The sequence below is a fragment of the Antrostomus carolinensis genome, unplaced genomic scaffold, assembly GCF_000700745.2.
Source record: "Antrostomus carolinensis isolate BGI_N321 unplaced genomic scaffold, ASM70074v2 scaffold11787, whole genome shotgun sequence".
Taxonomy (NCBI): Eukaryota; Metazoa; Chordata; class Aves; order Caprimulgiformes; family Caprimulgidae; genus Antrostomus; species Antrostomus carolinensis.
The window spans coordinates 8,031-19,394 of NW_010328062.1; the positions used below are offsets into that span (position 1 = coordinate 8,031).

General features: G+C 42.0%; 1 protein-coding gene across 1 annotated transcript; it reads right to left on the reverse strand.

Annotated features, from left to right (window-relative positions):
• Positions 1-832: 832 nt before the first annotated feature.
• On the reverse strand, positions 833-10,802 carry KIAA1671 (KIAA1671 ortholog; the record flags this gene model as incomplete). Its single annotated transcript, XM_010172108.1, has 7 exons — positions 833-1,062; positions 1,572-1,654; positions 1,827-1,966; positions 2,340-2,467; positions 3,901-4,075; positions 6,317-6,572; positions 10,684-10,802. Coding segments are annotated over 6 exons (897 nt in total), but the record flags the coding sequence as incomplete, so codon positions are not given.
• Between the last annotated feature and the right edge of the window lie 562 nt (positions 10,803-11,364).

Sequence of the window (11,364 nt, forward strand, 5' to 3'; positions counted from 1 at the left end):
TGTTAGGCATGAGATCTCTCTACTGCTATTGTAAGCTTCTTACCAAAAGAAGAAAAGTAAATCATCTGAGAAACTGAAGATCACATTTAGGTTATCCCACAAAATCAGCGTAAAAATAAAAACTTAAACCTGGTATTTACAGATTAACGAATAAAAATATGAAGTGGGACTATCCAAACTGCTATTAAAGTGACATTCAACAATTAACTGGAACCCTGATATGAGTGTAACATCCTCCCTCTTCCCTTCCTTTTTCGTTATAAAAACAGTATTTACATTTTTTTTCTTTTTTTTAAAGAGAACTGGTTGACATTATTGCTTGATCCTTTTTTAGGAAAGACATTCCAATGAAGCAATTATTCCACATGCTGACAAAACACAGAATATACCATTTCAAGAGTGACAAAAGTTAACATTTTGTTCATCTAAAAATTATATTCACCTGCTAGGTCAGCAGATCACATGTAAATATAAGCCAATCAAAAATACATTTTACAAAAAAATAATCAAGTTTCCTTTTTCAATATGGCAGTAAACATAATTTGTTCATTCACTCTCACCTTCCACAAACTTCATTCTAAATAGGAGCTCACTATTTTTTCACCAAAAAAAAAAAAAAAAAAAAAGATTAAAATTGTTATTTTCATAAACAAACACAAAGCTCAGCCTTACACCTGACGTGTCAACCAAAAGTCTTACTTCTGAGTTGCTGGACACCTAATGGAGAAACATCTTCTTTGTTGAACAGCGAGGGGACGCCGCGGCACGCAGCGCTCCTCCCTCAGGTGTCACAATCTCTCACGACTCTCCGCAGTGCTAACTATGAACCCCCGGATCTTCTTCCAGGCAGGTCTGAAGTGACTGTCCTCCCATCGCTGAAAAGATGCAGCTTTGTATTTGACTATGAATATTAAGCAGCTTTCTCCACAAAACAGGAAGGCACCATGCACATAGCAGTTGAGGCAGGAAGCGAACAGCAGCAACATGACATGTGAATTTTAGGTTCAGATGAGTTAAGGCTTCTGTTAAACTTCTTTATCTTCCTCTGGTTAGAACCACTATCTGAAAATTAAAAGCAGAAGCAACTGAAGTAATAGTATGACACGGTCACACAAGAGTCAGACCCCTCTCAGTAACAGGAAAGCCCCCACAAACACAGATTACTTTGTAGTGTCATCTTGGTCTCGTCCTATTTAACGAGCTGAATGCTCAAGAGCTACCCAGAAAACTGCTAAACCAACATATCCCAATGTTTACAAAGTGTGTGTAAGGCTGTTACTCAATGTTCTTGCTCTGAAATCACAGCACAAACAGAGTGAGTGTTGTTAAAACAAAGTTACCTGCAGAGAATCAGTGAAACTATCACCTGCAAATGAACACTTCACTTTCCCAGACTGCTCTGCCTCCAGACAGAATTACTTTACACTCCTGGGTGCACACATCCCAGTGACTCTGTTGTCATGTTTGTGCTGACAGAGTCGTTATCCTGACACCATGGAAGTGTTTTCCACGTGTGTTTTTATCACTGCACACTTCCACTTAGCAAAGGCTCTCTTTCTGGCAGAAGGTACCTTTTCAAACCTGATTCTCATAATGGCTCTGTCTCTTCTTTGATTTCAGCTCCTTCAGCCACTGAGGAGACTTTTCTTCTGACCTAAGATATATATAAAAAAAAAGCTCTTTATTCTTTAATTATGAAAACTCATTGCAGAAACAAAAAAAAAGAAACAATTTCCCCACAGCCCTGGGAAGCCTACTTGTGTTATTTTTTTTTTCCCCACCAAAACAAGTATTAGCATCTTTCTGACGCCGGAGAAGTCTCTCACCTGTCCTCCTTCTCTACACTGGAGGGCAGCAGTCTGCTACCAGGAGTTCCAAGCTGCAGTTGTGGTTTAGGGGATTTGAACAGCTGAGCAGAACCTACTTCACCAGGACTCTCAGACTCTTGTCTTTTCCGCAGTTGGGCCTAAAAAAATAAAAATAAAGAGTTCATTTTTTTAAGGCAGCCTTCAGACTTTTTCTGGAATGCAAAACAAATCACTCAGATTTATAAAAAACAAACAAACAAAAAATCCATGCCTGAAATCAGTGAAGAGATTCCTTATAAACCCAGGTAGTTTTGAAAGCATGTTTGCTATTGCAAAGCTAATTTGTTCCCAAATGGCTTAATATTTCCAGACAACAATTAAAAGCGAGCAAGCTAACTGCAAGGTTATTCTCCACATCACACCCACAAACAACACTGCCATCTTCAGCAAAATTCCCTGTCTATTCCTAAAGAGCATCTGCAGCTGCTGAACTGGTGTAACTCTCATCTGATGTGTTCTGCCTGTGTTCACCTTGAGAACAGAGTGGTCCATTCCTGGAAACACAGGAAGTCTCTGAGCTTGTCCAGCGCTCGATCTCACACTATGCTGTACCTTTTCCTCCTCATCGGAATCTTCCTGTTGCATAGCTTTCTTCTCTTCTAATTGTTTTAAAAAATAAGCAGAAGGGTGGGGAAAAAAACAAACAAACGAAAAAAGTCATTAGTCAGCAGGCTTTTCATCTATACCTTGTTCTAGATGTCTCCTTCCATTCAAAAATGTATTGAGAGTAACATTAACACATCACAGGACCGAGTTCAATGCTTCACTAGAGATCAAAGCAAACAAACGTACTAAGTACTCAGCAACAGAAAGATTTCTTGCTGATGGACGAGGGAGCAGAAGGTACTCCCAATTTAATGCATGTTGCTGCTTCTAAACATCCCAGTTGGTCACAGAACGTGAGATTAATTTCGATTGGGAGAGACATCTCAAAGTTATCTGGTCCACCCTGGTCTCAAAGCAGGGCTTTGATACAAGGAGACCACGTAACAGAAGTCTCAGTGAACGATGCCATGGTGTGGCTGCCTTTACATGCAGAGTCCTGAGCTGATCATTACACTCCAGCTTCCAGTACAGCTCTTCTTATCAAGGTTAGTCTTAAAACATTTTATATCTGTTAGATCTGCAGCAAAGCAACTGCCACACATGTAATAGCCTTTTCATTTATGAGGAGGCTATGAAAGAAATCAGTTTAGTCACATTCTTCCCTATATTCACAGGCTTTAAGGGAAAGCAGAAATGGCAGGACACAAAACTGACTTTTCTTTTAATAGTTGCCCTCAGTTACAAAAACATCACCAGCCTCTCTAAAGAACCAGCTGCAACACCAGTAATTCCTCCACTCGGGGAATATCAAAAGGTTGTCTGCAGCATAGATCACCACAGCACCAGAGTGCTACAGGTACTAACTACATCATGGATCTATAAGGAGTGTGCATCAAGCCATTCACTGACTTCCATGAGCAAGGACTGCCAATGCCTGATGCATTTCCTTACTCCATCCCAAGGAACAGGACAGGCCAGCAAGGGGACATTTTTAATAGAATGGATTTGAAGGAGTTGATCTATCCTTAACAGGGCCTCTTTAGTCCTGGACTACTTACAGATGCTAGAAAGAAAGAATATTTATGAGCACCTATAGACCCTGAAGAATTACAGTTGCTCTTATCAATAACACACAGGCTTAGATATAAAGAACGTGCCAGAGAACGTCTCCAACTGTAGCAGTTTCTAAACTCAGTATTTTATCAGCGAACACAATTCTCAGAAGGCAGCAGCCAGCAGCTAAAGGAAATGGCACCAAAGCTCTCCTTCGCCCTGCTCTTCTCTAGGTCTGGCTACTGCAGCTTCCCTCACTCCAAAGGCCCCAAGGAATGGAGAGGAAGACTTGATTTAGAGGATGACCCAGAGGTGGGTGAAGGAAGCTGCTGTTAAACCTTGATGCAGCTTCAGGTATGTGACACCATTCAGAAATTCCCGCCCTTACAACCAAGTTGGTCATGGTTTATTATTTCAGAAAGCTGAGGGATACCTGTGGAATCTTTAAACATCCAGGTACTATCTGGTTCTTCCGTCAAAGAAAACCTGTTTTCAAACTCCAGCCCTCTGCTTCTCCGAAGGGAGTGGGAAATAGGAGCTCGACGGCGTCTCTTTTTGCTGAGCTGTACACGAGTTTTCAGCGCGCTGGAGTCCAGAACAGTCGTTTGCTACAAAAAGAAACAAGGTCTTTGCTTTAAACCAGCCTGAAAATAAGTTATCTCCTCCATAATGATTTCCCAACCTACTTTAACACATTAACCCATTCAGTTTAATTAAACTATATATGTGTGTATATATATATACACACACACACACACATATACACATATATATATACACACACACACACATATACACACACATATATATATACACACACACACATATATATATACACACACACACATATATATACATATATATATATGCTTGATTATTACTGTTGTAGTTACTTAAAACTGTATTAAAGAGAATTTATGATAAGGACATGTTGCATTATGGTTAAGTGGGTGCAACGCTGGTTCTTTGATCTCTCTTGGCTGTGGATGTCTGATCTGCATGAATTATTTTCACCAAATTAATTTAAAAAAATAACTACAATAAATAAGATTTTGGTTCCTTGAATGTTTGAAGAATACAGGCCTGGCCAGGTGGTAACAGCTGAAGGCCAATAAGGATTGGGATCTAAAAAGAGCAACTACACAAAATCCTCTCGTAGCAGAGTGCTGTAATTTCACTGCTCTGATGGGCTGCCATCCGCAGAAATCTCAAGCTGCTCACCAGCAACAAGGACTCAGGGCATTCAGAAAATTTCTGTGATCAGTCATTTCAAACACATCCATCCCTGTGCACGATGGTAAGAGGATAACATTTACAGAGCAAAAGAAGGAGCTGTAATTTATTTATTTAAAGTAATTTGTTGTTAGAGACTTGCCTGAAATCAGCAAACATCACTGGGCCTCCTCCTCTTCTTTGGAAGATATGTTTTTATTTCTTTTCAAGAGATTTCAGGTCAGGAATAAACTACTCAGTAAAACAGGATATTGCCAGCTGTACTTGAAGCTACTGATGTTTTAAAAAGATGCCTTTATCTGCCCGGGGAACAGCACGATACCTGACCACCTCCACTACCTGCAGAACCACTGGCAGACAGAGAGAAAACACCTTTCATGCCGTTCTGGGCTACAAACACTCCCTTTAGAGAGCAAAAAGTGCACTTGGGATGCCCTGCCAAAGGCTTATTAACCAGTACCATGGCCAAGGCACATGCAGTTAGGGATCTCAAAGCAACAGACCACAAAACGTGGCCTCTGTATCAGAGCTGGAGTGAGCTGGAAGATGAGAGCAGCATCTGCTTTGGCAAAACACAGGTTTCTGCAGTTCCCCATCGATGGCAACACCAGTGGAGAACAGAGCTGGCTGCAGGCCCTTCCCAGCAGCCTACGCAGGGAGCAGCTGCGATTTCAACACTCAGTTTTTAGTTCTGCTGCATCAGACCAAACTGCCTCCAGCACAAACCTGCTTGTGTCCTTCATACATTTTACTGAGCAGTCTTCTCATCAATCTGGAAGGTATTATGGCACTTTGGCAGGCAAGGCAGTGTATCTGAGACCTTCCTGGCAGCTGCATGATCCATTTACATTGGGAATCTTGGACTCACCAGTATATCTGCCACTAGATATTATACTATTAAAAAAAAAAAACCCTGCATCAACCCTTACTAAAGAAAAAAGCAGTACTTCCTAGATGTCACACTGAAAAACTACAGTTGTCTTAGTGCTTTCAAAGAAAGCTAAACCTCATCTAACTGTGTACAGCCAGAAATTACTTATACTGGCTGCAAGATTCTAAAGTATGAAAAAAAAAATCCTTTAAAATGCAATTGTAAGCTACTACAGAAGGAGATCAATTGTGAACAAGAAAAATATTAGCAAATGTCTTTATAGCCTTAAATCTGCATGGCTCATATCACAGCAGTCACTAGCTATTTGTGTTATTTAATTATGTTTCCAATATTCATAGAACCATTTAACTCTTCTGTTACAGCTTACTGGGGAGCAGAAAGGGAAACAGCACCATAGAATCATAAAATGGTTTGGGTTGGACACTTACTGGGGAGCAGAAAGGGAAACAGCAACTTTATTAAACCACTGGTGGACATTATCTGAGGCCAATAGCTTTTTGGAATCTCTCAGAACCTAAGCATTACAGGAACAAGAAGAACTTTGTAGCTTTGATCTTAAACTTTTCAGGGAGGAAGTCAGCTGGAAAAATTCAATGTGATAAAGAAAAGGCAGAAGAGGATTAAGTGCAAAGTTTCCAGAAGATATTGCTTTGCTGTGATCAACACAGGTAACAACACAGTTAACATGGGAGGAGAGCTTCTGTTTCCCATAATGGTTACTTACATCAATGAAAGAGAAATCAGTGGTCTTTTCATCAGGGTAGGTGTCTCCTGGAGGAGGTAAATCAGTCCCATCAGTAGAGTCCATGTCAGTGCTGGAACGGTCCAAACTGGTGCTCCTTTGGTCTTTTGAGAAGTCATGGTGATCAACCAGGGAGGCAGGTTCCGTTTGAGAGGACAGTGAAGACGGGTGGCTATTTGGAGGTTGCTTTCTTGTTGAAATGGCATCGTTTTCTGACAAAGGAGATTCGGGAACAAAGCTGCAAATTCAGAAAGTGGAATCTGTGAGACTTCAGGATAAACAAATACATGGAAGTCTTGTTTGGATCACACATACTCAGCAGATGATAAAGGTAGAACTGAAACCATGGCTACAAGTAACAGAGGCATCTTCAGAGGCAGCAGGTACCAGAGCAAGGGTGGGGATCACTTTCATTATCACTGCTTTTTACTTCACGTGACTCCAAGGACTCTGAAGCATCTTCAGATTTAAACACTGGATTAAAAAAAAAAACTATCCCTTGTGTCCTGACAGAAAGAAGCGTCTGTCAGTGCTGACCCATGATCAGCAGCTCCTCCTCTGCAGCTGTGTTAGATTTTGGTTCTCCTGTTGCCTCTAGTTTTGTTCCGTAAGAGGGAAGGAACACCAGCAACAGCAACCCCGTGAACCACGCTTGCCAAGATGTGAAAGAGAAGAGAGAACGTTGCTGTTTAGGGGGATCAGATTGGGGAGTTTCACAGTTTTTAAGCAACAGCACAACCACATAGAAGTGTGACAGGCTCATCGATTCACTCTGGTCAGACAGGTCTGCTGCCTTCAGAGCGGGTGACTTTAAAGCATGAAGAGTGAGCTGGCAGGGAAAGGGACTGGAATGGGGCAAGAGGACTGGAAACCAGCACAGAAAACTCTGCTGGGGAGCGGCTGAGCCAGTGCCTCTGGTCTGGGGATGGTGACAGGGACAAACACCCTGTGCTCCCCCACCACGCTCACTCATAGGATGGAAACCAGTCTGAGAGATGCCCACACAACTTCTCTTTTATCTTGGGGTCTATTTTGGAGAGAGCTGCCCATCGTGCCAGACAGAGGGTTTTTTCTCTCAAGGAGCTGAAGGGAGAGGAGAGCAGCAGGTGGCACCCTAAGGCCAGGTTCTAGGAGCAGAGGCTTTTGGGGTGCCAAGGGTGGAGCACCAAGGGCAGCAGGACCTGCACCCCAGCGGTGTGATGCTCCCAGTGCATTCCCAGAAATCTTCCCTTTGCCTAAACTAACAGAAGTGAGTTGTAGCAGGACTGAAAGCTGTATGTAGTTACATGTCTCCCTTTGTCACGTAGGTTGGAGCATTCCTTTAAGCAGCAGGAGATTGAAGAAAACACAGTAAGACCCCACTGTCAGTAAAAATAGGGCTGTCTTGCTTCTAATTTTAGGGGTTCTTAGTTTAAAAAGCAAAATCTAAAGTATTTAAGGAGTTTAGATTTTTTTTTTTCTCTGCTTAACAAGAGCCTTGTTACTAAGCACCTTTTCTTGAGCAAATACCTAGGAGAACTGTTCTAAAACAAAAACCCTGAACATATATGTATGAATATATTTTTTAGACAATAGACCTTAGTATTTGGTACAGTCCACTGCGATAACAATTTTGGGAAGAAAACACTCAGGAGACTCCTGTTGAATAACAACTTTCTATCCAGCAGCAGTACATGATATAATTTCCAGTCTGGCAGAGCGAACACTGCACAGAGGGTTTCCAGCTCACGAGTAGAGTGAATGCCTCTTCCCTTCTTCAGCAGTGGGCCCCAGGATAATTAAGAAATGGTACTAATGAGCTCTAGGAGGAAGTTTTTGTCTAGTATTTGCGCTTTGAATGATATTTGGTATCTGCAGTGTTAGGCTTTAGATCCACTAGAATATGGAAGAATGTAGAGAGGAAAGACAATCTGCAGACTTGCCACCTTCCATGGAAATTAAAATACATATGAAAAGGACCCTGTCTGATGTGCCTCCCTCCAGAAAGCCTCTTCCCTTCCACAGCCTGGGGCTTCAGCTAATACAGCTCAGTGCAGTGTTTCAAACTGAAATATTTGAGAGTAAGAAATGATGGAAATACAGATGAGTTCCTTGAAGCTTTTGTAGGAAAAGGACCATGTTTATCCTGTTGCCATGTAGTCATGGCTTTTTGTTTTAAAATTCTCTTCCTCTCTCAGAGAAAATGAGTTAATTCACAGGTGTATTAATGAAACAGTCCTAAAGGGGCTAAAATAATTGCTTCACAACTCAAAGCCTGGAAAATGCCAAAAATTGGGAGTTCCTCCCAAGCAGCAGCAGCAGGCTGGTGACATTTTGTCCCCACTGTCGTGGTGTTCCCCAGGTGCCCTCCCAAGATGCAGGACACTGTTCCCTGGGTGCTCTCTCAGCCGTAGGTTCAGCTTATGGCCAAACGCCGGCTGTGAGGGCGTATCGGGGTGTGTGAAGAATGCAACACCACGGGCTGTGCGGCTGGCAAGATAGAAAGTTTAAGGGAAGTGAGCCAGGCAAAACAGGAAAGCTGAATTATCAAAGTCTTCTCTAAGTTCCTGCCTCTGGGCTGAGCAGAGGAGGAGACGACCGCCTCAGCAGCGGCCGAACGCAGAGACGGGCTTGAATCACCCATGGCAAGAGGAGAATGTCTGCACTTGTCCTGGCAGAAAGCCTTCTACTTCATAAAAAATAAACTGCAAACAAAATGCAGCTTCAGTATATTCCAGGAAGATTTCCATTATTAATTTAATATGTAGAAGTATGTTACTCTGATTCCTCTCCAAGTGCTTGAATTAATACACCAGTAATTCCCCTGCAATGAACCATAAGTCAAGTTAAAGTAGAGCTAGGGGGTGACAAAATACTGAAAAGTCACTATACTGCCATCACTGCACTGTAAAAAGAGAAAAAACTGAACATTTCTCATAGTGGAGACAAAATTACAGGACATGGGGGTTGAGTTCAATACTTCAATAAACCAGAACTTTCAGGTGGAGCTCTTCTAATCAAGAAAAATCTTCCAGGTCTGAAATAATATTCAAATGCTGTCTTGTCTGGAGCAGAGACAAGCACCTTTGTTAAGAAACTGATTCCAGAAAATGTCTAGAACATACAGAAATCAAAGTTGATTTTATAGAAGACTTGGATGTCACTGTTGGCATGTCACTTAGCTCACTGAACTTCAAGCTGAAAGCTACCCTGATTTCCTAAACAATAAAATATTTATAATGCTCAGTTCTCGAGCGTAGGACACACCAAACATCAACAGCAATGTCTGCTATAGGATCTCAACAAGTACAGCATTAAAAAAAATAAAAACAAACCACACACCAGATAAAATGCTATTTTCACACTACATTGAGCAGGTAAGAAATTGGCTCTAAGTGTAGATCAAGCTATAATTTACACAACAGGTGTGAGTTACAAAAAGCCTCACACTTCAATGCTCTAGGTTGATGCCATTAAATCGTTTTAATAACAGAAAAGCACCAGTAATACTATCTTTCATTCAACTGATATTCCATTTCATCCTCCACTTCACCACACTAAAATGCTTCAGAGTTAGTGAGATGTGGACACAGCAGCCCAGGGGACACGTTCAGAGGTGCAACCGCGCGTCCTCTTGCTGTGGGAGCAGATTCCTGGCATCCCAAGTACCAGCTTCAAAGGGATTTTGCCACTCAGCCCACCCAAGAGCACAGCTCGTAAGGCACTGCTAATTGGTATGGGAGAGACCACATTTACAAAATACAATAAAACAAACCTCAAAACTGTTACCAGACTCTGTCAGACACCTCCTTATCTACCTAAGAGGGAAGAAGAGAGGGAATTTTAGAAAAATCTTCCCAGAACCCTGGTTCTACCTGTCGGAGGCACACAGCACACAAGGTCACCACTTTCTAAATGTGAAAATGTACGTTTCTAACTATAACTGCAAACACAAATACAAAACACAAAAGAAAGCTTTACTACCTACCTTCATCTAGTCAAAGCCATTTGTTGTATTTATTGAGAAAAGCTTTTTACCCCCTTATCTTTTTTCTACCATTTTAGCACCAAAAAATACTATCTAACTCGCAGACTTGCTAAATCTATTCTAGCCCAAGCTGGTTTTGTCGTTGCTTATAAAAGTGGTGACACTGCATTCTGACTGGAGGATGGAGTTTAAATTTCAAGCCTTATTGCAATTTACAGATTAATTAAAGAAATATTTCTTCACCTATAGTCACTGAAACTGAGCGTGCAGCTTTAAAAAACCCCTCCACGTACACACACAGACACCCAAAGCAACAGCTCCTGTCACTGCTCAGCCAAGGAGCAGCTCACCCGCGGGGCAGAGGGGACCTGCCCACCCTCACCTGTCCCCGCTGTGCCGCTGCTCGTTCCAGGTGCCGTACTGGCTGTCGGGCTCCTGCACCAGCGTGTCCGTGTCCTTCGCTTCTGGGGTCTGTCTGGAGAAGCATTTCTTCAGCTGATCCTGCAACAGAACAATCGCAACATTTCATCATTCCCTCAGCCCCTGGCTAAACGAGGAACAGATTGTATTTGCAATAGTGGTTTGGAAGCTACAGTTAAACTTGAACATAAAACTGGGAACAAACTTAAACATGGAAACAGCTGTGAACTCAGAACAACACTTCTCTGTAAAATGAGCACTGTTTTCCTGGGCAAATAACCAGCTCTAGAGGCCAGAACTGACTCCCTGGTTTTAGCAGGATGACCCAACAGACACCAGGCTGTTACCCTTTTTGCTGGAAGCCAGTATTTTCCACCAGCTACCACGAAAGCACATTAGTTCCATGCACAGTACATACTGCATCACTTGCAGTTACTCACATTGTTTCTAACTAGGCAATTTAGTCTAAAAAGCTCAGAAACAGGAATGGGAGCAGCAGAAAAGCAGCTTCGTGTATTGCATTTAGGAGACATTGTTTATACAAAGCGTTGTGTTATCATGGAAAGGAGAAAACATGCACAACCCTGATAATACCATTATAGCAGCAACAGGAAAGACATTGAGATGCAAATATATGGCTCAT